This window comes from Argentina silus (assembly GCF_951799395.1).
Source record: "Argentina silus genome assembly, chromosome: 1".
Taxonomy (NCBI): Eukaryota; Metazoa; Chordata; class Actinopteri; order Argentiniformes; family Argentinidae; genus Argentina; species Argentina silus.
This window is the reverse complement of record NC_139655.1, coordinates 37,966,831-37,993,765: the sequence shown is the minus strand read 5'-3', so window position 1 is coordinate 37,993,765 and position 26,935 is coordinate 37,966,831. Positions and strand designations below refer to the sequence as shown.

Below are 26,935 nucleotides of genomic sequence, written 5' to 3'. Positions count from 1 at the left end.
GGTGTAGACAAGTGGAGCATGCGTCAGCGTTGAGGCAGGACAAACAAGAGCGCAAGAAAGAGAGAGGGAAGGAGAGAGAGAGAGGGACCGCGACAGACTGTGACTATGCAGGGATGGGGGGGGGGAGGAGAGCAGGGTTGAGAGAGAGACGGGAACTGGAAGGACATTACCACTGAGAGACAGAAATAAACTACAATCTGTCACCCTTTGACACTTCATTCATAGAAGACTATCCTCACCACGAATCAACCGAAGAGCTGACTCCACTGCATTCAGACTGGAACACCCTTTTTCAGACAGGGGGTGAACATGCCAACCAATCCACTGCCATAGGAATATATAGGTTGACATGTGGAGAAGACTATCCTACTGTATGCTTCATACTATTTTTTGCTCTAAGGACTATCCTTGTCAAGGGACCTAACCTGCAAGCTCACTCCTTTTTTGAATGGGCCTCAACCTCCACGCAAAACTGACTTCTGTCTCCGAAAAGCAATAGCCCTAACCGCTATAAATAGCAGTGAAGGAGATCACCCGGTGTGAGACACGGAGAGGCAGAGGCTATTGGAGAGCTGACAGTTCTCAGGACGGGGAATCGGTGTTTGACCTCACCATGGGAGAGACGGCTGAGTACCAGCGACTGCAAGACACCTCAGAGTACCAGCGCCTTCCCAGCGATGATGAGGAGGTATTTCGCATCCCCTGTGAAACCGCAGTCATGAAGCTACATTATGACAACTCTAGCAGTTTATCTGGCTATTGATGACATGTAATTGATCTGGCCTGTAGGTATTTATGAGAAAATGTATAGAGAAAAAATGCAGTGTGCAGCACAAAAGACCTGGGAGTGTCCTTTGTGTGTTTGTGAGAGAGAGTGTGTGGGAAGTGGTAGTTTTCTCTCAAGTACTGCACTACCACTATCTTATTATCTGGTGTATTTTATTTGAATGAGGGGGTCAGGACATACTGGTCTAAGGCAATCCGTCATGCGCTGAAGCCCCCCTGGTCTGAACAATAGGGCTCTGCCTTTGTGTGAGGTCTGTGTGTGGGTATGTGTTTGTCAGTTTATGAGTCTGTACTGTATCTGAGCAGGGTAACCGTCTGACAGCATAGTTGTTTCCTTCCAAACATTTATTACATTCCATAACATTCAGCAACCACAACGTTCACGAATATGTTTTTCGTCAGGGTTTCAGGTATGTTAAGATCTATGTCTAGTGATCCAGCCCTTCCCCTTCTGTTAACACACACACACATACACACACACACACACCCCTTTTGCAGAAGAGAAGCTATAGCCATTCCAGGAAGTGCCAGCCTTGTCAAAACAGGGGAACCAATGGTGTGTGTGTGTGTGTGTGTGTGTGTGTGTGTGTGTGTGTGTGTGTGTGTGTGTGTGTGTGTGTGTGTGTGTGTGTGTGTGTGTGTGTGTGTGTGTGTGTGTGTGTGTGTGTGTGGTGTGGTGTGGTGTGTGTGTGTGTGTGTGTGTGTGTGTGTGTGTGTGTGTGCGTGTGTGCGCGCGCGGGTTGTCTGAGTTAGTCCTGTATCTGTGCCTTTTGCTGTTTTTTTGTTACATGTCTGTTTATTTGTTGGCCTCAGTGTTTCTTTATCTGGGTATGGACACGGATCCGGACCCTGGGTATGGTGTGTGCGTGGGTGCCTGTGTGTGTATACAGTACAGTCGTGGATGTGGCTGCGGGAGTGTGCGTGTGTATACAGTACAGTGGTGCGGGTGTGCGTGTACAGCGGGTAGAGCTGCAGGATTCGGCTGTCTGCAGCAATTCTCTACTCTCACACAGCAGTATGCTATGACCTCATCCACCAGAGGGAGGTAAGGGCTGAGGGGAGAGTCAGGGTTATTCCTCTACACGGGTATGACCTAATGAATCATTTCAACCTATTTTGAGGGCCTCTTATTGGAGGGGTTGTGGTGAAGAGGGTTTGGTGGGGGGTTGCAATCCACTGTTTAACTTGCCATAAACCTGCCCATCCCAAAAGTGATAGGTGATTTTGATTTAGCTTCTCTGGCATACCAGGTGGGTGGGTTTGCATTTAATAATGGTAATAATAATTGAATAATGGAATAATTGAAAAGGTGCAAACCCCGCCCGCCTGGTGCATCGGTCAAGCTAAATTGAGTGCCTTCACTGACATTCATTACCATTGTATGTGTATTTATAAGCTTTACAAGCTCCCCCGTTAGCATACAGTAGTACGACCTCTTCAAACATCACTGACCACAAGCCCACACATGGTTATGGTCGCTTTGTTGAGGCCAGTGAATGAGTTAGCTTTGATAGTTCATGTTTCAGTAGGCCAGGCCAGCTTGCCCAGTAGTGTTGGTCCTCTTCCCAGGGATGGGATAAACAAGGGGGAAGCTTGGCCTCATGCTTGGCTTTATACACTAAGCCATGCCCCCTTCTGTTAAGTGTCATTTAAATTAGGACACATATGGTGTGTGTGTGTCTGTGTGTGTGTTTGTGTTTGTGTGTGTGTGTGTGTGTGTGTGTGTGTGTGTGTGCGTGAATGCACATGCCTTAGAGCAGTGTATTTTTCTATAGTACTTTGATCATATTCAGTAATAGGCCTTATGGGGACCTCACAGAAAGAGGCGAGTCCCAAATCAAATTAGCGGACTAATTTGATGTAAATTCATGGTAATGTTATTGTAATATAATCTGCGGTTGGCTGTTTTAAATTACAAATATTAGCATGAGTTGGCATTCAATTTTCACTGTAGGCCAAATAAAAATCTAATCAAACTCGTATGTATAGATACACAGATGCAACACAATGCGCTTTACAGGAACATGAATAAAAACAATTAAAAGACAACAAGACCAAACATAAGAGAATAAACTCTATAACAGTCAGCGGTTTAAAACAGTACAAACAGAGAACAGGTGAGGACAATGTAGAGACTAATGCATGGTAAATAAAAGCTGAAATGTAGTAAAAAAAGAAGACACAAAAAGCACCCTCAGTCAAAGGCTGTATTACTGGACAGAGAGATGTAGATAACCTTGAATGCATCGACCAGACATTTTGGGATTAATTGACATCATCCACCCTTTTTTCAAATTAGGGTATATTATATAATAAGTCTTTTCAGGACATTGACAGCATTTACCGTAGACATTGTAATATCAATGTCTAATCAACTGATAAACCTTTACTTATACATGAAGCATAGTAAATCCCTGCCACTTGCTAATGAGGGATCTCATTGGTTTTATTTATTGATGTGGCGCACAAAGGGGTTTTAAGCAAGGATGGCATCGATGATTTGCATGGGGGACAATGTACCTTGACGACTCTGTCATTCCACCATGTTTGGTGTCACCGTGTGGCTGCTTGGCAGAACTGCGGGTAGACTGACACACTCCTCCAGGATGTTGGTTTTAAGGGTTTGGCTGGCTAGTGAGTTTGCATATGACCCCTGAGTCAGCATAGTGGACATACCATGCATTAGTCACAGACAGATCGTGGAAAGGGAACCTGAAGCTAAAAAGACCCCTCTTTAAAAGACCCGTCTTTCTCCCTCCATGGCCCAGTGTCAAATATAGAGCTGGGATGAGAAGTTGGCTCACCCCATACAAATCTACCAACTCTGGAACCAGGCCAGTGGACAATATGGGTCAGCCTCATTCACTGGTTGTAAACCAGCACCAGGACTGGTATAAATCTCAACTGGTTTCATAGCAGTGACCTGTATAGCAACACAGGGTTATGATGTGTTTTATATGCTGCCGAGGTACAATAACGATGCATGATTTCAAGTAGTGGTTGTACAGTATCTATTCTGTCTTGGACTATTTTCCCTTATGGAAATTGTGGCCTCAGGTAGGCGTGACCCAAACCTTGGTGGAAACTTTGGGGAGTTTATATCCAGACTGACTCCCTGTGAAGCGGCCGTGGGAAGAGGAGAGGCTTTCTTTGTCATATCCTGTGTTAAAGATTAAGAGCCAGATATACAGTATGACATCATCTTACCCTTACCAGCTTTGAGCCCACAAATAATTCATAATACGTTTGAATGAAGTCAACAGGGGCATAATGTCATCAGCGAGCTAATGTAAACGTGTGTAGACCGGGGCACTTAAGGACTGACGTTGCCCTTAATTAGAGTCAGACTGTTTATGACAAGGGCTTGCTGTTGTTGTTTTCTCTCTTCCGCCTGCTAGCCTCTCCTCTTTTCCTCTCATAAAGAAAATACTTCCTAATTAAAACCTGGACTTTTTTGACTGTTGGCTCAGGGGTGAAACCTTCTGTAAAATCCTGGAAGAAGAAAGACAGAGGGAGAGATGAAAACAGGGGTAGCGAGAGAGGAAAGGGGGGCCTACAGGACAGACAAAGTAGAATAGTTTTCATGGGCAGTGACAGAGCAAAAATGCCCTGCTGTTAAGGGGGAGAAAAGCAGCTGGTATGGGTTTGTTTATAGTCAGCGAAGATAACATTTTTGAAGGGTTAGAGGAAGGGAATAAAGCCTGCACCAAATAAAGAAGAAAATGCAGTCAGTCAGTCCTGAGGGAGGGGAGAATGGAGGGAGTATGAATGAGAGAGGGAAAGGGTGAGTGAGAGAGAGAGAGGGAGAAGGGGAAAAGAAAGAGGGTGGGTTATCCAGACAGGAAGCAGAGGGTGTAAAGTGGTGGAGAGCAAAATAGGCTGAGGGCGAGGGGGAATGTGAAAGCAAATAAGAGGGAGGGCAAGAGAAGTTGGGGGGTATATCGAAAGGGTGAGGGAGGGAGTGAAAGGGGGGAGAAAGAAGGAACCAGAGTGAGGGGAGGAGTGAGACAGCAAAAGACGGGGGTGGGCAGGCAGAGAGAGAGCTGGGGTCAAAGAGCGAGTTAGAGAGAGAGGGAGGAAAGGAGTGTGTGTGTGGTGGTGTTTGTGGTTTGAGGGGGGGGGGGCTTGTTAAGATCCTAACATAAGTGGGGGGTGCACAGGAAACGAGCTCTCCATCCTGCAGTTAAATCTGACCCCTTGGCTTCGGATCAAATGCTCCTCTAGCCCAATACCATGGAGCCTCTGTCCCCGACACGGGGCACTTCCCTGGCTGTCTGAGGAAGAGAGAGAGGAGATGAGGAAGGGGCAGGAGAGGGAGGGAGAGGGGGAATGAGAGGGAAAGTGAGAAAGGGGGGTAATAAGTGAGCAAGAGGGGGAGAGACTGGGAGAGTGAAGTGGGGAAAGAAGAGAGGGAGAGTTAATGAGGGGCAGAAGAAATACCAGGAATCACCAAATAGACAGAGCCCCAGCCAGCCAGCCAGCAGAGGAAAGAGAGGAAGAGTGTGAAAAGGAGGGAGGGAAAGAGGATTGACCATAAGGGAGAGAGGGAGGAGAGAGAGATCCAGAGCCAGACTCCACCGCCAGCTTGGCTCACAACAGAAGGAACAGAGCGTCCCTCCAGTGCACACACACTCACACACTTTCGTAATACATATTCAAGGGCACTACAAACAAACACACAAACTTGCTACACTAAAACACACACACATGCACACAAACACTGAGTCATCTTTCTCTTTCTCCGCAACTGTCATTCTCTCGTCTGAAGCTGGCTGCTCTTCACTGCTCTGCGAGTGCATCTGGGCGAAAAACGAAGTCGCTTCTATTTTTAGCCCCACGATGGAGGGGATGGATAAAGGAATGGACAGTAGCTGGCCATGCTGAGGAGGGGGAGGAATAGCATAGAGAATGAGAGAGGGAGGAGGGGGCAGACTTGTTTGTGAACTCCTGCAACTGTGGGACCCTGCTGCTCTACATGAAAGACCCACCGCTAGAAGACTCTTCCCAAACTGAGACACGGACCAACTCTGACTACCAAAGACTGGGCAACATTGGAGTACTTACAGCCAGCTCCAGAAAGCTGCTGGAGAAACCAACCATTATCCCCTGACATGTGATTTGACTCATTCATATTTTGTTCTGTCTTTGGATTTCCTCTGTGTCGTGTTGGGGAAGCTTATGAGGAGGATTGCCCCGCAATGGAATGTAGTCTGGCTGAAGGAGCCCAGGAAGTTTTGCTTTTTGGGAAAAGATTGGGATTTGGATCTGTGGGGTGTTCTCTGCGTTCCCTCTTCAGAGGTCAGGCTGGGCGTCCGGTCTGATATCAGTCCACAAGAGCATGTGCCTTTGACCGTTTAATAATACATACTCACACTCTTTTACATATACACACACATACAGAATTTCGACGATGCGGCGCTTCGACAAGCTCAGAAAGTCATTCCCCTTCCTGGCACACTTCCATGTATATAGAGTAAGTCTGTTTCTTTAATCATGTTATTATGATTATTGTTGATATGTTGCTACCTCTCACAGTTGTGCAGAGACATGATTCAAACATGCATGTGTGCAATGGCAGACATTAGTGAGGGGCAACCTGTCTGCATCCAGTCCGGTGACCTGGACAAATATTAAGCCTCATCCTCGACTAAAAAGCATGTCTAATTGAGAGTTTCCATTGGAAGTACGATTTAATTCATGACTAAACTTAATCTGTGTCCGGGAAACCCACCCCCAATGTCTCCAATACAGTGGTCACCAATTCTGGCCCTGGAGAGCTGCCAACCTAATAGTACAGTCATACTGGTATTCAGATGAAATATATAAGTGATCCTTAGTGCAAGCCAATCAATGTAAATGTAAGCTAGTAAATGTGTAGTCTTAAGCAAATGTAGTTTTAGTGTATGCTTATGAGCTTGGTTTGTATAAGGAATGTGTAGGGCAAAGGCTGGCTTTCACAGCAGCCTCATTCATTCATTAGGCCTAATTAACTTTTTAATGCATTTTTGTACTTTGAAACCCCAGGAACATTCAGCAACATACACAGCTGGATATGTATTGAAGTGACTCAGGTTGCATGTCCTACCGAAATGGAGGACCTGATGTCCATTACTTTACTTTGCCAAACCATCACCACGTGACTTTCATTGTTGCCCATTGCCAAGCCACTGTTACAGTACATGCCATCACCCTGTTAACACTGTGCCCCTGGCTTAATGAAACGTAGCCACAGCTGTCTTCGAGAATCGTGAGTGGGGCTCTAATGCTGTCCTTATGCAGTGTCGATATAATGTAGTCTGAAAACTGTCTCAATGTTGTCATTCATTCTTGAGATGGTCCGATGGCAACATTTAGCCCTTGACTGAATATGAGTTGTCTAAGTCGGCTTCCATGGAACCAGTAGAGGAAAATACTAACTTTCCTGAATCATTTAGGCTCAGGAACACCAAGCTGAGACAAATATCTCCAGCTGGACTTGTGCAGACCACAGAGAGTGTTGTTGCACAGCGGGTCTTGAGAACTGTCCAGGACCTTTTGCATTTCTTCACCGCCAAGGGAAATGAGTTCAGTCCAGAGGCATGTTTCACCAGGGACATCTTGTTGCTTGTCCGCCCCTTTCCTCTAATATTCCTTCCCTCCCTTAAGAGGAGTAGGCTAGTGAGCTCAATTCCCAGAGAAGGGATGGCGTTCAAAAAACCTGCGGTGCATCGCAATAGTCTAAAGTGGCTTCCTCTCCTCGTATCCATCCCTCTGACCTGAAAGAACTAGCCAAGTGAGAGCAAGTGCAGATGCTAATAGAATAGACTAAAGATGTCTAATAGTCTAAAGAGGCTTCCTCTCCTCGTCTCTCTTAATCTGTACTAGCAATGTTACCAGTTATTTTAGATCATTTCAGATAAAGGGAAGGAGAGGTAGTGATGAAGCCACTTTAGACTAGAGACTACCATTGTCAGTAGACAAGATGAAGACACACTAGAGCCTGCTATCCTGGCCGGCATTCCCCACCGCCCTGCGACAATTCACACCTAGCAGCAGAACAGCGTGTCCTGCTTCCGCCCTTCGTGCCTCTGGAGAGCCAAATCCGTGTACACAACGTCAACATTAGTCTTTCCATCTCTGGCTGCTTGCCCTGTTTCATAGAGCCAAATGGAAACTTCCTATAATATCACAGTCCCCACTTTTCTTCTCAACTTTTCCTTTTTTGGGGCGTTTTCTCGTTCTCATATTGTTTTAAGATTTGAACGCCAATGACCCCTGACCTCCTTAGCTATCTGCTGTGACAGTCCAAAGAAGAGGGCAGGAAGTGATGTCGACTTTCGTCTTTGGCACTGCTGCGAGAGCTTACACTGTGGTGTCGACAGCCAAATGGGGATGTTCAAGCATTGCGATTCAAATGAAGATTTTGTAGAAAACACTGGATGGATGTTGTACCCACCAGTACTCTGTATTCTTATCTACACTGAGACGTTACATACTGAACTCAATCTGATGTTATCCGATCTCTGTTTCCACTGAAGAGGTTGTGGATTCACAGTAACCCCAGAGAGAATTTCACTCAATTTCACTTTCAGTCAATCCAGTCTAAAATAGTCTTACTATTGTATGTCTTCAATGACCCAAGAATATTGCCTTCCTGAGCACCTGTTTATGGGGTTAAAAAGGTATGCAAATTAGGAATGTAGCAACGGGATTTGTGAGTTTAGTTTTTCACTTTGAAATGAGAGATATACTTTAATACACCATATGTGCTGATGAGGACACAGTGTAGGCAGTTTCTGGCCGTACCCTATTAGTCATATGGGCAAAGCTGAGCCATGTCTTTGGGGTTATGGGTTTCAGTGGACGACACTTTTTTGCTTGACACTAAAGACTTATTATGAATCTTTGACCCTAAATGATAGATATTGTATATGAGAGAGCACCACATTTGGACAGTTTTGTCTGAAACCTACAATTGGGCATTTCTGTTGAGAAACGTTTACTGGCATCTTACCATTTTCTCTGTCTCAGTTTAGTTTAGGAAATGGATCAGCCTCCGTTGAATATTGCATAGCAAAATATGGAACTAAAAACTGTCTGGACTACTCAATTACCGCCAACGTCAGGGCCAAACCAGGATTTTTTTTTATTGGGTGTAACATCCTGTAAACCTCTGGGTGTGGTGACAGCCACAGCATGTCTGTTAAATCAGATTTTTGAATTGGCCCATACCTTTATAAAGATGCCTATTCTATTTACGTCAGTGGCTCTTCTTTTGTACTGCTGTAGGAGAGTGCAACTGGACCCACACATTGCCCTTGGCAATCCTTCCCCCAACTTTACAGGTCTTATCAGCTCCTCTAATGCTTATGTATTTTTGGGTCTGTGTAAGGCTTTCTCGAGTAAAAGGTTGTGTTTGACAGGTAAAAGGCTGTGTTAACTGGTAAAAAATTGTGTTTGACTGGTAAAAGGTGTTGTTTGACAGGTAAAAAACACTGTATACGTCCAAGTCTTTTGACTGTGTTTTGCTATCCAATTTTATTGGTTTGACAAGTGGCAACGCATCACTAGTTTCCTAATCTCAGATCACATAATCTCATCTCTCAATTGAGATTCTGGGGGCGCAAGATGGAAAAAGTGGAATTTGTCACCAAGACCTCAAAAGGTTTTCGCTGTAATTCTACCCCGCTGGCGTTGACCCTCTACCGCCTCACACAAAATGAAAACATGGAGTGACCTGAAGGAATTTTAGTAGCAAAAAGCAAGCCTCTTTTAAACATTGGATGTGTCTCTCTTAGTAACCTGCTGGATTTAAATAAAATGTATGGTCAACGTAACTGGATGGATGCTGCCTCCCATCTGCAGAACAGTGGGTGTGCCGACAGACTGTCCTTTTGAATGGAGTCTGACTTAGTGAGACTTCTAGACTCCAGATACACTCCACTGTACTCCAGATACACTCCACTGTACTCGAGCCCTTTTTAGCGTATTCCTGTGTGAGCGAAATTTGAGGCTAGCAGAGCATTAGCTGATCAGTGTTCTGTATGCTGTGCACACACACACACACACACACACACACACACACACACACACACACACACAGTGTTATTGGTTCACTTACAGAGGCACTTAAAGACTTCCTGACTCTCAGATGACCCCTACTGACTACGACTGCTAATTCTGTGAATGGAAAGAGAGACTGTTTAGCAAACTCTCTCTCTTTCTTCCTTTCTCTCGTTCATGACTGGGTGGGGTGTAATTGAAAGGAGCTGATGTCCAACATGCCATAGCAGGGCAGATAGAACACAAATAGGAGAGCAGGACAGTATTATTAAGCATACTCTTAATACATACTGTGAAATGTTTGACTGAAGTCTTGGCTGTCCTTGAGATGTGTTAGTTGGGCTAGTCTAAAGTGACAACTTTCACTGCACAGCTTAGTCAAAGTAAGTTACAGCATGAGGACTCATTCAGCATAGGCAACGTACGATGGTCTTTCAGTGTAACAAAATGGTTTGATTGATGCTGTTTATGTTTTGACAGGCTGTTGGTGGTTTCAGATGGATTTTCTGAACTAGTCCTGTTGAGGGATGTAATGGATATTGTGGTCTAATGTACAGTGTATAGTACAAGGAGTCTCTTGTGTTTTATAGACACCAGATGTGCTGCCTCTTCACGTGTGTCTGTCTCTGGATCTGTGAAGAGCAGTGTGTATTATTAAGGGAAGCTGTGGGGGGATTCGCTATGGCTGTGTGTATGACTGTGCAGAGGCTGGGCATTACTGTGCGATAGAGTTTTATGATTTTGTAAAGGGTGCTTGTGTTAAACTGAGTTTCTCTGAGCATTTGGACAGAGGCTGGACAATATCATGTAGCCTTGAGGAGAAGTGTGTGCGTTCGTGCGTGCATGTGTGCTTCTGTGCAATGCTTAGTTGCTCTCTTTCTCTATGTGTTATGCAGAAGCTGGGCAGTAGTATGCAGTCTGAGGAGGGCACAGAATGGCTCCTGGAGCTGCTGATGGAGGTGCAGCTGCAGCAGTACTTCCTGCGGATCCGTGATGACCTCAACGTCACGCGCCTCTCCCACTTCGACTACGTAAAGAACGAGGACCTGGAGAAGATTGGGATGGGGCGGCCTGGTGAGTGTGTGTGGCTATATGCTGGTGGTAATCTGTGGAAAATGCCTCTCTTGCCTCCAGTGTGGAACATGTGCCAAGCCAGGGAAGGGAATGCCGGTCTCAGGAAGTTTGTGAAAGCCACTCAAGGGAAACTAATTATGATGAACAACAATACTGTGCATCCTTCAACCATCTAAACTGACAATGCACATTCTGGATTGATTTATACTTTTTCAGAAGTCTGGAGAAACACCTGCTTCCCTTCTCCCCCAACTCCCCATCTACCCTTTCTCGCTCTCTATCATTCCAGTCCTAATAAACCGGATGGATTTACACTCCCACAGCTTTTAAAGTAACATATAATCTACACCTATCATTAAACACAACACCTAAGATCACAATTATGTCGTTTTCTCTGTGTCATTATTTTAAGTAAAATATACAGTACTGTGTAAGAAAATCCTCCAGTACTAAGACTCCTAATACCATGTCATATTTAACCAGTAATTAACCACAAAGGAAGCTGTTACCAGAAACTGCCGGCCTTTTGTCTCTGGAGAGGGAGCCTCAAAGCTAATATCCTAAATCGAGCTAGCCAACCACTAACGTTAGCCCCCTGGGCTTGAAGTTCCCTGCCAAAGACTAATTACCCTCTTCTCTGCCTCTCCTCTTTTCTCTTTACATTTCTCCTCCACCCCCTCTTTTTTGTGGAGAGGGGGAGTGAGGAAAGGAAAACCCTGCAAAAGTAATTATTTCTCTAAGTTGGACTGAGGGGACAAGCGTCCTTAAGCACATTAAGAAAAGTGTGCCTCCTCTTTCTCTTTCATCTTTTCTCCTCCATTCGTCACACTCTCTCTCTCTCTCCTCCATGCCCTCCTCACTTAGATTTCCTTCTTTGCACACATCAACAAGCCGTCCTTTTGGTTTTGTTTAGTTTTTTTTAATTTATATTTTATTTACGTTTTTCAGAGATGGTCATAGAGTCACCACCTGTGCATCTTTGCTTTCTTTTCCACTCTTGTTTCAGATATGAATAACATAAATAACATCTATCACACTTGAATCTCTTCCATATTGAGAATAAGATAATCACATCCCCCGACCCGATCAAGAGATTTGAGGCATTTGAAATAACATTGTCTAGGACAGCAGTAACTCTGCAGTCGCTCTGATAATATGGCTTGTGTGACGTTCCTTCTCTTTCTTTCTTTCTCTCTCTCCCTGTCTTTTCTCTATTGCTAAAGGGCAGAGACGGCTGTGGGAGGCGGTCAAGAGGAGGAAAGCCATGTGCAAGCGCAAGTCCTGGATGAGCAAGGTATAACTACACAGACACACACAGACACACTGCCATGTCCGTAGGGAATGGGCCTGGCAGTAGCCATGTTGGCCGGTCCAGCAGGAATTATATGTGTTTGTTTCTAGAGAGAGAGAGAGAGAGAGAGACCCTCCCTTCTTCAGCATTTAGGAAATGTCTGTCTCCCTATTTTAAAACCCAATCACCACAGAAGTGCACATACACAAACACAGATGAGAACACAAACAGGCACATACTCACCACAGAAATGCAGGGCTTTAAAAATCCTCTCAGCCATTATGTAACTCCAGTTTTTTCTGAAGCATCCAACCTTTTTTTCCACTTTACGCCTTATAATAGCAAGCTACTCTAAACAACATAACCTAACATAACTTTCCATTTTCCAGGCCTTCAAATCCCACACGCAAAAATCCCACGCGCATATAGAGGTGAAACAATAGGCCTAATCGCCTTTCTGAGGATTGCAGCGTTAATGAATATACCCACATTTATTTTTCGAAAGACCAACAAGTAATGATTGTACAGTATATGATTATGAATGACATTATAGTGTCAGCCTACTACTGCTGCCACTGGTTCAAAATCTGAGAAGAGCTTGAGGAACATCAAGAGAACCTTGAGAAAAGCTTGAGAAACCAGTAAGCCTTTGGGCCTCACTCATGCTCCATACATGACCCCTGCAGCCCCCCACCGCCTCCCTCCAGACAGACCAAACTCTCTAATCTAATCACGGTTCCTAATGAACACTTCTGACAGTCAGAGTTATTCTTGCCATGTTGCCAATGATTTGTTTCCCTTTTTCTGCCTCTGTCTTCCTCCCTCTCATAAAGATAATAGAATATCCTGGAGTTTAGACCTGTGCGTGTGTGCGTGCGTGCGTGCGCATGTGTGTTTTACTGTGTGTGTGTTCAATGTATGTGCTTATACTGATGAGTCTGCATGCGCATGCATGTAGTTGAACTCTCTCTGTGTGTGTGTGCGCATGTGCGTGTGTGTGTGCCTTCACTCCATCCCTCCCTTCCCCAGATAACAGTCCAGGGATCACTTTGGACTACCGTGCTGCGGCACTCCTGGCCAAGTGAGCTGACCATGGGGCTTTGGACATAATAGAGCTCTGCCTTTCCTCAACACACACCTCCTACAGCAGACACACACCTCCTACAGCAGACACACACCTCCTACAGCAGACACACACTTCCTACAGCAGTTACAGATGGCCTGACAGGAGAGAGAGCGAGAGAGAATATAGAATATCTCCCTTCTTCACACACCTCTCAGTACAGTAGCCCTGCCTGAGATGAGAGGGAGCATCGAGAGAGAGAGAGAGAAGCAGACTGAATGAGAGAAGAGAGAGAGTGAAAAATGGGGGATAGCGGAAGGAAGAGAGAGTGGAACACCAGGCTACCCTCCCTCCCTCCACAGCAGACGATGATGCGTGACACACACGATCTCAATATAACGAGGTGTGGTGTAGTCTTACCAACCTCCACACTACACTGAACACACATCCCTACCTCTGTACAGTACTGTCTGAATCTAAACTCATCTTTCTCCCCTCAAATCAAATCAAACTTTATTTGTCTAGCACTTCATACACCAATGCAATACAATGCACTTTACAGGAAAAATACATAAAAACACAGTTATTAAAAACATAATGAGATCAAAACAGAGACAAAAAAAGGGTTACAGTCAGAAAAGTTCACAGTCCTCTATCTCACTCCCCATTCTTCTTTTTCTATGCATAACCCTCCCTCCCCCCCGATTGTGTTTTGTGTATTTGTACATCTACAGATCGATACAGTAGGTCTGCGTTTCAAAGGTAAGTGAAACATGTGGACAGGTTTCTCACCCGCTCTCCCCACCTGTTAGGTGTTCAGTGGGAAGCGCCTGGACGGTGGAGACTTCCAGCAGAGCGTCCCGGTCTCCTCCTTCTGTAAGCTGTCCCCCACGGCCCCCCCCGTGGAGGGCCTCCTGTCCCCTCTGCCCAGCCAGCCTGGGGAGCAGCAGCAGGCCCTCACCTGCCTGATCAGTGAGAAGGACCTGGCCCTGTTTGAGAAGCTGGGCGACGGCTCCTTTGGCGTGGTCAAAAGAGGAGAGTGGTTCACGCCTGCTGGGAAAGTGGTGAGAGAGAAATATATACTTTTTTTGTTTCAGGTACAAAAGTGGGAAAGAGTTAGAGAAAGTGAGAGACAGAGAGTGAGGTGTTCTGTTTGCCCTGCTATTGCATGTTGGACATCAGCTGCTTTCAATTACACCCGGAGAGACAGGAAGAGGAGAGAAAGGGGGAGGGAGAGAGAGAGAAGGACAGGAATTTACAGATATTGAATCCGGTGAATAGTAGCGCAGTACAGTATGTATCTCTGAGCCCCTTGATGTAGGGCCCCACTATGATTATATTAGTCCATAGACTAATATAATCATCAAAAGGAAATGCTTCAACATCTCTGCTGACCTAACTCAATCAAGTTTCAATCAAGTTTATTTATATACTGCTTTTTACATAGACAAATGTCACAAAGTGCTTCACAACAAAATAATACTAAACAATATAAACAATAAATACAATACAAACAATATGATCAAACACCAAAGCATAGACCCCCAGGAGTAAGCCAAGGAAAAAACTCCCCAGAGAAGGAGAAAGATATAGGGCACAGAGGAAAAAACCTTGAGAGGAACCAGACTCATGTGGTGTGGTGCAAGAGTTCAGGGGTCCATAGTGAAGGGCGGCTTTCTGATGGGACCCGGGTGGGCGGCAAGGCTCCAGGATATAGGGTGGAGTAGACTCAGCCTGGACGAATTCAGTAACTGGAGTCTAGTTTTGAGGGGCTAATAAAGTATTGATGAATGATGACAGAATGTGATCGGACCATCATCTAGTTTGCCTTCAAATAACTCTTACAGAATTTCCAGATGGACGGGATACTGGAAATGTAATCAAAACCTTTTGAATGACACTATGTTCTTAACTAAGACAAAAATAATGTATAACTGACTTCTTCTTCATAATATAGGTACAGCTGATCCTCTTATTGTGTGGGAAACTTTCTAATGTGGCTTCAGAGGTCATTCAGTTCAATACTCATCATTTAAACAAAAACGATTCCGGTTAATATCGATTAGGCTAATAACAGAAATAGAGAAACTAACAAGAACTGGAGGAACCTATTTGAGAAAGATAAGTATAATATGTTACAAATATGAAGAAAAGTGGATATATATAAATATTCTGAAAGAAGAAACTCAATATTATAAGCATATGTTTTCTTTTCAGGCTCCTCCATCTCCACTCAAGGATGATCATTGCAATGACTTCTTTCCTAAGGATAATGTTAAATTATCATCTGTACAAAAAAAATATTTGTGAAGGTCAAATTACAAGGCAATTGAATTCTTTCAGACGTCAGGGCGGCCCGAAAATCCAGAAAAAATATCACGTTTCTCAGTTGATTCTGCTCATTTGAACATTTCTTAACAGATTCAATTTTAGCATAAACATTTTTAAATGTGTAAAAAAAAAAAAAAAAAAAAAAAAACCTTGTAGATAAAATGTCGATGTAAAAACTGATAAATACAACAAAGTACTTAGGTCCTCCGATTGTGGTGGAATTTCAAGTCAAAAAATACTTTGAAATAAAATGCCAGAGACTAGAGCTGATGGTTTATCCAGAGACTTTTATTCACAAGTAATAAAAGTCGTTCACATTTGCAAAGGTGACCAAGTTGTTCTTTCAGTCAACCGCTTTTTAGTTTCAAATAGGTTACCTCCCTCATATGCAAATGATTCATACTTCCCAGCTGCATCCACCAATAACATTCAATTCCTACATCTCGTCACGGCCTGGTTTCCCCTCCTATTTGTAAAAACAGTTCTCGTTTTACTTCATATTGGTGATGAGCTCATTAGATTTATCATTGTTATTCTAGGGCCTGGCACGGTTGGCCTTATCTTCTACCAGTGATTTGTTTATTAGGGTTTTCCTCTCTCCCTCATCCTGTTTTTCTCACAGAAAAAGTGTATCTTGTTTCCATCTTCTGCTCTCAGCTAGTTTGTCCTGTCCATTTAGAATGTTCACAACTGGTTAAATTTATATCTGCTTCTCTTTTCTGTTTATTATATCCTGCTTTCCCATGCCCTGGTCATCTGTTTTCTCCAATTTTTGCTCCCTCCTCGTAACCTTTAAAACATCTCCACTACTCTCCCCTCACAAATCAATCACTGGCCATCCTGGTCTTAATTTTCTCTACCTTTCCTTTGTGGAATTAGGAATCTTTATTTTCGAATAAAAACGGTGACCACATGGCCTGATGGGAATGAAAAGAACAGCTTACATACAGAACAGTCACACAGGGAACAGCTTACATACAGAACAGTGACATATGGAGCAGTTTACATACAGAACAGTGACATGGAGCAGCTTACATATAGAACAGTCACATATGGAGCAGTTTACATACAGAACAGTGACATGGAGCAGTTTGCATACAGAACAGTGACATATGGAGCAGCTTACATACAGAACAGTCACACAGGGAGAGTTCAGCTACAACTGGGTAGCTATTAGGTCAGCTATAGTATTGTGTTGTGAACCAAATGATTTCTACTGCATACTTGATTTATATGCTGAAGAAAATGCACTAAAAATAACTGACACATCAAGAAAGGCACACTAAATAGTCCCTCAACAATTGATTGTATGGGGAGTACCGTAGTCCAACCACAGTTTTTGCCTGTATTGACGTAATGACATCATGTTGATATACGTTCTATCACGTTGTCTCTGTCCTCTAGGTGAATGTAGCAGTGAAGTGTCTGAAGACGGACGTTCTGAGCCAGCCAGATGCTCTGGACGACTTCATCTGTGAGGTCAACGCCATGCACTCTCTGGACCACCAGAACCTCATCCGTCTCTACGGAGTGGTGCTCACGCACCCCATGAAGATGGTACAACTAGGAGCGCGCACACACACACACACACACACACACACACACACACACACACACACACACACACACACACACACACATAACAAACTCAGGCAGCTTCCTGCCCACGTAAATAATGTCAGCGCCAAAAATGTTGAGACCGGAGGGGGGGAGGAAGGGAGGGAGACAGAGGACCAAAATAAACATCCACTTTGTTCTTTCCGTCTCTGCTTTACCTTCTAGATGTTTCCTCTAGGTTATTTTGGATTGATGGGATGCCTTGTGTTTGTGTCACTTGCTTTCACATGCGACACAAACAAACTCTCTCGTCCTCTCTTTTCCCATTCACTCTGGTTTCTTTGTCTTCTCCTTTACAGTACCTTTCCTTACTTTCTTTAAACATGTATTTCTCACCAACTCTTCTCTTTGTCCAATCTCTGACTCTTTTTCTTCTTTTCCCTCCTCAACACCACCTCCCTGATCCTCCAGGTCACAGAGTTGGCTCCGCTAGGCTCCCTCCTGGAGCGGCTGCGCTGTGTGCGTCCGCAGGGCCCCGTGCTAATCCACACGCTGTGTCAGTACGCCGTGCAGGTGGCCTGTGGTATGGCCTACCTGGAGCAGCGGCGCTTCATCCACCGGGACCTGGCGGCCCGCAACATTCTGCTGGCCTCCGCCCAGAGGGTCAAGATCGGGGACTTTGGCCTGATGAGGGCCCTGCCCAACAACCACGAGCACTATGTGATGCAGGAGCACCGCAAGGTGCCCTTCGCATGGTGAGTGTGTGTATGTGTGTGTGTGTGTGTGTGTGTGTGTGTGTATGTGTGCACTGCATTGATCACTTGGTTTGGGGAGAGGGAGCAGGTGGATGGTGGTGGTTGCCGTTGCCTCATGGTATGTTGTTTCTGCCGTAGGTGTGCTCCAGAAAGCCTGAAGACACGGACGTTCTCCCACGCCACAGACACCTGGATGTTTGGAGTGACTCTGTGGGAGATGTGCACCCACGGCCAGGAGCCATGGCTAGGCCTCAACGGCAGCCAGGTACACACACACACACACACGCACGCACACACACACACAGCATACAGCATACAAACTTAGTACATACAATACTGTGCACATACACAAACTTTAACACTTGAACATTCTTGGGTTGAAGTGGGTTAAAGTATACTTTCTGCTGTGGCTCACACATGGATCAGTCATCCAATGGTGTGTGTCGTTGTTTCGTTGTGTGATTTTAGATCCTGCATAAGATAGACAAGGAGGGGGAGCGTCTGCCTAAACCAGAGGACTGTCCTCAGGACATCTACAACGTCATGCTGCAGTGCTGGGCCCAGAAACCTGACGACAGACCCAGCTTCATCGCCCTCAGGGAGTTCCTGTTGGAGGTGTGTGTGGTGTGTGTTTTGAGTGATCGGACTGTGTACTGTACGTTTGTGTTTGTTTAGGGATGCGGCTCATTTACTAAATTTCAAAATTCCCCTTCTAACACAGCAACGTTAACCCGTGTTTTGGGACCTATGAATTGTTCTCTGTAAATGGACCTACAGCACCACCTAGTGGATTCTTCCCTGAACTAGTGATGGTTTTACCGTCGTCTTGTGCCATACTTTTTGAGTGCAATGTTTGTTAAAAGCGCTCATTTGAGGTTCCTTTCTGTGTCCTCTCCAGACGATGCCCACCGACATGTGCGCCCTTCAGGACTTTGAGGAGGCCGATAAGCTTCAGATTCAGGTCAACGATGTCATCACCATCATCGAGGGCAGGTGTGCCTACAACAGTTTAATTCGGTGGTCACCAACTGTTCGATCGCGATAGACCAGTCAACCTTGAAAAGCATTTCCAGTTGATCGCAAAATATTTCTGAAAGGCCGCTACACTCTATGTTCTGAAATGTCAGCACTATGCGGAGCGTGCAGATCGCACAGCAGCGCGCCACTCTTATGCCAAAACGTGCTTTGTTGCAGTGTGTAACCATCTGACCAATCAGAAAGCAACATACGAGATCCTTGCCACACAACTGAGGTTGGTGGAATTTGTTTTTACAGGCAGGTCAATGTGAATGCAGCCTCCACAATTCAGACATTTCATTTGCTAAATGAGTAAGATTCCAAAACGTTAATTCAAGGCTTGTGAGGGGGGACGGGCCACAGAGTGAAGACAGTTTCCACACATCAGAGAGAGTGAGTTTTACAAACTGCACAAAACTGCTTTTTACAAACGTCTATATGCGCATTAGGCTTCTGATCCAGCCAACATTAAAACAGCTATCCCAATACTTTTGAGAAACACACTCGCAGTCTTTCTCTGTTTTCAAGACTGCTAGGATCACAGTGTATTTCCTGTGTAAGCAGTCAAATTCTGAACACCAGCTCTGATGACGCATGCAGGGCACAAATATTGTTATGTTATAGTAACAACTGTGTCTGAAGTATTCATTTGACTGTGTGGCCCTCTGCTCCCTCCCCTCAGGGCAGAGAACTACTGGTGGCGGGGCCAGAACAAGCGCTCGCTGAAAGTAGGCCAGTTCCCCCGGAACGTGGTGACCTCTGTGGCAGGCCTCTCTGCCCACGACATCAGCAGACCCCTCAAACACAGCTTCATCCACACAGGCCATGGAGACACAGACCCCCACCGTTGCTGGGGGTTTCCTGACAGGATCGACGAGTAAGAGCCGCTTACGCTTAACTTTTACTCTCCTGTTTCTTAAATCAACTCCATGTCTTTTCTTATTTTTTTGAGTAGGGCAGTCCTACTCTTATATTTTCATTTTATTGGATAGAGATAGTGAAGAACGACAGGAAAGCAAGGACGTGAGGGTATGTCAGTAGGACATGGGCTGGATTCAAACCCATGGCGAAATGGGTGTATGTGTGCACTGTAGGCCGTGGTGCTAGACCACTGGACCACCCCAGGCCACGCCATGTGTTTAAGATTACAAGTATGATTCAAGGAGGACTAGGAGTGCTTTTTGACCACATGACCTGGCCATAGGTTTTCCTGGTCAGGTCACATGGTCTGGAAACTTATTGCCCCTTTAAGACTAATGCCTTTTGCCTTGTGTTCACTCACTGTGTTCACTCCTCTTGGATGCATTTTTAAAAGCAGTTGAACAGAGCTAGTTCTCACCACTAGAGGGTAGTCAAGTATCATTTAGATTTTTCAAGTCAGCTGAAACTCAGCTAACACAAGTCAGGCCATGGCTGAATAAACTGATGTGAAACTTGGGGCAGGCATCTGTGTGCCCAGGCTAGGCCTGATTTATGGTTAGCCTTGGGTAACAAACATATCCTATGCATGGAGAGTCAATTTATCTCTTTCCTTCCTCTCCTCTCTCTCTCTCTCTCTCTCGCCAGTCTGTACCTGGGAAATCCCATGGACCCTCCAGATGTTTTGGGACAGGACCAGAACCCTGCCCGGCCTACTCAGCTACCAGGACGAGCAAAAAGTGAGTAGCCCCATATCAAAGGCTCAATCCTCCAAAAGCGCAAATGGAAATACCTCCAGAATGGTTCATTTGTTTTTGTGGACGATTTCTTTCTTTTTCTGACTTTCTGAACTAACACAATACATCTGATCTGATTTGTGCTCTTCACTTTTGGCTTTTTTATTTGTCTCTCCGTCTCTCTGTTCCTCTTTTCTCTCTCTTTCATTTCATCACTTTCTCTCTCTCTCTCTCCGGTGATGTTTCAGAGGAGCCCCCCCCCCGCCCACCCCAGCCGGCGGTGTTTGTCAAGAGTAAGTCTGGCTTCTCACTCCAGCTCACCCATTGCTCCTGCCCTCTCTGTTCTCTCCTAGCACCACTCCTCAAAGGTATATCATCTCTCCTCTCTTCTCCACTCTCCCTCTTCTCCCAGCACCCTGTTTCTTCCTCCACCTCTCTTTTTTACTACCTAACCTTGCTGTTTCTCAATTTCTCTTCCTCTCCTATTAACAGGTGTGCAGTCTGGTTGCTGTGCATTGAATGATTAACGTGTGACTAACTTCAGGCCTGTGTGACTTTGTGGACTGCCAGGGTTCAAATGGGCAGTTTTTTTGGTTTTTGAAGTTCATGTTCAAATTCCATCCTTTTTCAAGAACTAATGTTTTCTGGTGGATTGGGTTCTTCCATTTGTGTTCAATATAAAATGCATAACACACTGAGCAGAATAATCTACTGATTGCAAGGTGAACTACAGAAGCAATTGATATACTTACCTACAGGCAGCACTAAAGGTCTAAACTACAGACACACAACCAGAGGATGTACTACTAAGTAAAGAGTGCTCAACTCCTTTCCTCAAGGGCCACAGTCATCTGTCTTCATCTTTTGTTTTTTATTTTGTGAGCAATTTTATCTGGTCAACCAGATGTATGAACTTCAACCAATCAGTGAAAGTAATCGATCAATTAAGCGCCTGGTAGAAATGAAAAGCCAACCTAATTGTGTCCCTTGATGACTGGAGATGAGTTGCAACATTATTTTATTTGTTGCTAAGCTGTGGATTTGTTTGTGTTTGTGTGTCCAGAGCCATGCTACGACTCAGTGACTGAGGATGAGGAGCTGACGGCCTCGGGCCTGAAGAGGCTGTCGCTAAGGAAACCAGGCTCTGTCAAGAGTCTGAAACTTAAACCCGCCGCCTGGGTCTCTGCTTCCAAACAGGGTGGCCGAACTATGAGCTCGGGCCACACCCCCGTCGAGGTGTCGCTTATCGACTTTGGGGAGGAGTTTCCCCAGGCCACACCCACCCCCTCCCCTGTGGTGGAGCTCCAGGTGCCGTCATTGGCCAAGCTGGCACTGGAGGCAGATAATATTCTGGACCGTACCCCGCCCCAGAGCCCATCACGGTCATTGCCCCGCCCCTTACACCCCACCCCAGTGGTGGACTGGGATGCCCGTCCATTGCCCCCTCCCCCTGCCTATGATGATGTAGCACAAGACGAGGAGGATATGGAGGTGAGCTCCATCAACAGCTTAGAGCAGCAACAGCAGCAAGGGGGGCGCAGTGAGACCCACACCCCGACTGAGGACATGCCTGCTGGGGAGGAGGAGGTGGTCACCAGGGGGGCAGACAAACCTAGCCTGGAGGACAACCTCTTCCTGCCCTGCAAGCAGAGCCAGGCTTCCACCTCCTACTCCCAGTCGGCAGAAATCTTCCAGGAGCTCCAGCAGGAGTGCATGAGGAGGCTTAACGTCCCTGCTGGAGGGCTTCAGTCCACATCACCCTCGCCGGGCTCAGGCCTTCAGTACCAGGACATCCACCGCCAGATTGTCCTCTCCTTCTCCGAGGACAAGCCGCTGATACCTCCACGCGTCCCTATACCTCCGCGCCCCATCAAACGGGGGGACTACGCCCGCTGGTCTGGTGATCTGTCCCCAACTCCGGCTGCTGAGGATAGCCAGGACCGGCCCCCTCAGATCCCCCCACGGGACCCCCTGTCCCAGCCGGGCTCACGCACCCCTAGCCCCATGGGCCTCCAGATGGGCTCCCCCCAGCAGAGGGGCATGATTTGCCCCAGCGCCCCTCCTCCCACCTACGGGTCCTACCTCTCAAACTCACCTGGAAAACTCATGCCCACCACACATAGCTTTGCTTCTGACCCCAAATACGCTGCTCCCAAGGTCATCCAAGCACAAGCCCAGGGAAAGGACCTAGTCAAGGGGCCCTGTATCTTACCCATCGTCCGCGATGGCCGAAAGGTCAGCAACACCCACTACTACCTCCTGCCTGAGAGGCCCCCTTACCTGGACCGCTATGACCGATTCTTCCGGGAGGCTGAGAGCGTGTCCATTGGTGGTAGCACTGGGATCTGTGAGGAGAGGAGGCAGGCCAACATGGCCACGGTCAGACCCATGGTCGTGAATCAGCATCAGAACCCAGGGGGAGATCTGAAGGCCAACTTCTCTTCCAACAACAACAGTAGTTTGGGCTTCCGGCCAGGCTTGAAGGTCTCCCTCAGCCTGCCCAGGGTGAGTTCAGATGGGCTACCTGGCAGGGCGGAGGGAGGAAACACCGCCGATAGGGTCAAGATGGTTAGTACTGAAAGCTTTGGCCTCTGATTCTTCTTTACATTATGTTTGTTTGTGGATTTTCACATTCAAGGTTTGATTTAAGGGACATGGTCAGATTTTCTTCATTAGGAAAAAAAAACACAACAGGATCTATGAAAGTCCAATGAAAATTAACTGAGGCAGTTGTGTAATGTGGCATGGATGATGTGCCTTTAGTTCAGGAGTATAAAAGAAGTATTTTAAATCTCATGGGACATAATAATGTTCTGCCCTTTAGGTACATTCTTAACCAGAATACCTAAGAATAGATTCAGTTGAAAGAATCAATCATTTGTTAGAGTATAGTTAATAGTCTTGGAGACATTTTGTTTTGGTGCTGCACATGCAATCATTGAACAGGAGGGGGCAACAGAAAGCAACCTAAAGCTCCTGCCTAGGGAAACACTTAGAAGCTACTGTATGTGTGTGCTGTTTTTGACTGCAAACATCAGATGTTCTTTATTATTGGATTGATTACTTCCTCAGTACATTGTAATTCGTAAACAAACTACTATTGATTTATTACAACCAAACATATATTTATTTTTTAAACTAAATGTATTAGACAACAAGTCTGTATGCCACTTGGCATTAAAAAGATTGTTGGGTTTTATGTGACTTTAGTTGACCGCAGAGGACTGCATATTGTCTATGATTGGTCAGAGATTTTGCAGCACTGACCTGATTGGTTGTTTGTGTGGTGTCCAGGTGCAGGAGGCGGTCCATGGTGTGACTTTAGAGGAGTGTCAGTCAGCCCTCCAGAACCACAACTGGAATGTGCAGAAAGCCGTGCATTATCTCAAGGTAAGGGTCCCTACACCTGACTACACTATTTAGTTGGTACAATCACATGTTTTGAAGATATACATGGAGTCTACGGCCCACCTTAAAAGCATAAGCATCCTGTCACTAAGCAACCACATTGGTGAAGGACTGAATGTTTTTAAGACTGATAGAATTCTCTTTCTTTGTCTTTCTGCAGGTGGAGCAGCTCTTCTGTCTTGGACTGAAGACCAGGACAGAATGTCTGAAGATCTTGGAGATGTATGATTGGAACTTGGAAGTGGCCAGCACCCAGCTTTTAGACTCCTATGGCTCTGTCAGGCAAAGGTACAAGCATCCCGTATACATTACTCTATCCACTACTGATTTAACCACCGTACTTAGCCCCATCCCCAATCCTGCAACCACTCTCTTTATCAGTTAAGAATGCTTTTGACAGTGAAAAAAAGCCTCAGTCCAGTACCCTGTAAAATATATGTAATTGCTAATGTTCACCTAATTTGCGTTGGTATTGCAAGAGTCATAATTCCAAATCTCTCCTCTGATTGCAGACGGTGACCGACGTCGCTAGAAGCAACAGTTGAGTCTGTTCAGAACTCTTCTCTTTCATCATCAATCTTTTAAGGGACGGAGTCTGCTCCCGCCCCTTTCTCACCAGAAGCGTCCCATCGGTGGACTGGGATTTGGGTGTGGACAATATATACAGACTTTCTGGGTACTAGGCTGCTCTAAAGTCAGCTCAGAGCACGAGTAGTGCAACCATACACCTGGAGGCTGGAGGACCCATAGTGTCTGTTGGTTTCTATCATAGCACAACACTGAAAGAAAAATATCACATTTTTAGGTGCTAGTGTACCTGATTCCATATTACGTACTATCACTGCCGCAACACACTTAACCAACTCGGTCAGATGTCCCTTTCAACCTTATTCACTTAAGTCAGAGTTGAATGCCCCTTGAAAACCAGCAGAAACTGCAGCCCTATAGTACAAAGGGTAATTATGTCAAAGCACCCTTTTCCACCCTACTTTAGAGGACCTTCTGTGTGTGCTTTGTGCTAGGTTCCTCCTGCTCCTCTGTCTGGAAAGGGCCTGTTTTGAAAAGGTCAGCACCTTTCTACTGTGGCCCCAAGTCTTCCCAAGGTGCTCTACTGCATTTCAACAGAGGTCAAGGTTTAAGCAGCAACAATGAGCAGATGAAGGAGTAAAAAACGAGAAAGAAGTAATACGCAGTTGGTATATATCTTGGTAAATGTAAGTTGTTAAATATGTTTAAGTCAATTATTTTATTATTTTCTACAGAGTTCTATTGGATTTAAATGGTGGAGAAAAATGTACTGAGAGAATTTCTATGCATACGTTCATTGAAGATGATATATGATGTATATAAACACACACACACTCACCGGCCACTTTATTAGGTACACCTTGCTAGTACTGGGTTGGACCCGCTTTTGCCTTCAGAACTGCCTTAATTCTTTGTGGCATAGATTCAACAAGGTGCTGGAAACATTCCTCAGAGATTTTGGTCCATACTGACAGCATCATTGCTGCAGATTTGTCGGCTGCACATCCATGATGTGAACCTCCCGTTCCACCACATCCCAAGGTGCTCTATTGGATTGAGATCTGGTGACTGTGGAGGCCATTGGAGTACAGTGAACTCATTGTCATGTTCAAGAAACTAGTTTGAGATGATGTGAGCTTTGTGATATGGCGCATTATCCTGCTGGAAGTAGCCATTAGAAGATGGGTACACTGTGGTCATAAAGGGATGGACATGGTCAGCAACAATACTCAGGTAGGCTGTAGCGTTTAAACAATGCTCAATTGGTACTAAGGGGCCCAAAGTGTGCCAAGAAAATATCCCCCACACCATTAGATATTTGCATTAACGAGCAGTTGAACAGGTGTACCTAATAAAGTGGCCTGTGTGTGTGTGTGTGTGTGTGTGTGTGTGTGTGTGTGTGTGTGTGTGTGTGTGTGTGTGTGTGTGTATACACACACACACACACACACACACCAAACACTTTATTAGGAACACCTGTACACCTTCTCATGGTGGAGGTGGTGTAATGGTGTGGGGAATGTTTTCTTGACACTTGGTGACACAATCCTCACGTTTTCTTAATACAAATCAATCATTGTTTGAATGCCACAGCTTATTTGAGTATCGTTGCTAACCATGTGCATCCCTTCATGGCCACAATTTACCCATCTTCTAATGGCTACTTCCAGCATGATAATGCATCATGTCACAAAGCAAAAGTTGTCTTAAACTGGTTTCATGAACATGACAATGAGTTCAGTGTTATTTAGTGGCCTTCCCAGTCAACGGATCTGAATCCAATAGAACACCTTTGGGATGTGGTGAACTGGAGATTCACAGCTTGAAAGTGCACCTGAAAAATCTGCAGGAATTGTGTGATGCATCATGGACCAGAATTTCAAAAGAATGTTTCCAACATCTTGTGGAATCAATGCCACAAATAATTGATGCTGTTTTGAGAGCAAAGGGTGAGTGTGTGTGTGTGTGTGTGTGTGTGTGTGTATATATATATATATATATACACACACACACACACACACACACACACACACACATGGGACAGTGAAGCATTTTATCGTCTTTTGAACCTGCACTCCAAAATGTTGGAGTGAACAACAAATTAAAGTAGACATTCTCAGCTTTTTTGATGGTGTTTGACATGTTTCACAAATCAGGTGGTATGCTGCACATCTTGGGCAGATCCTTTTTTCTCCAAACTTTTCACTTGCAATCATTCTGGTACATGATAATATTCATCTTATCTGCCCACAATACCTTTTTTCCAGACCTCTGCATGCTTTTTAGGTACTTTAGCAAACTGTAACTCTCCATCCTTTTTGAGGATAACTCGTGGTTTGCACCTTGCAGTGTCTCTGTAGCTGATGACGTATTCGGCGGATGGTAGTCTCTGACACATTCACGCCTACCTCCAGGAGAGTGTTCCTGA

General features: G+C 45.3%; 2 protein-coding genes across 2 annotated transcripts in view; both read left to right on the top strand.

The window, feature by feature from the left end:
• The window catches only part of tfr1a (transferrin receptor 1a), a 104,049-nt gene that overhangs the window by 56,010 nt on the left and 21,104 nt on the right, over positions 1–26,935 (top strand). The window lies entirely within an intron of this gene.
• On the top strand, positions 10,725–25,908 carry tnk2b (tyrosine kinase, non-receptor, 2b). Its single transcript, XM_083668878.1, has 14 exons — positions 10,725–10,902; positions 12,126–12,196; positions 14,069–14,320; positions 16,992–17,144; positions 17,616–17,899; positions 18,038–18,164; positions 18,368–18,514; positions 18,798–18,892; positions 19,599–19,793; positions 20,483–20,574; positions 21,635–23,139; positions 23,866–23,961; positions 24,140–24,267; positions 24,492–25,908. Exons 1-14 carry the CDS (start codon positions 10,740–10,742, stop codon positions 24,496–24,498), a joined length of 3,315 nt encoding a protein of 1,104 aa, XP_083525004.1. The 5' UTR covers positions 10,725–10,739; the 3' UTR covers positions 24,499–25,908.

What these genes read in the sequence shown, in the direction of transcription:
- tnk2b (XM_083668878.1), top strand. Translation starts at nt 10,740, where the DNA reads ATGCAGTCTGAGGAGGGCACAGAATGGCTCCTGGAGCTGCTGATGGAG. An exon ending in TAGGCCTCAACGGCAGCCAG is followed by an intron (nt 18,165 to 18,367) that starts GTACACACACAC and finishes GTGTGATTTTAG; the next exon opens with ATCCTGCATAAGATAGACAA. An exon ending in ATCACCATCATCGAGGGCAG is followed by an intron (nt 18,893 to 19,598) that starts GTGTGCCTACAA and finishes CCCTCCCCTCAG; the next exon opens with GGCAGAGAACTACTGGTGGC.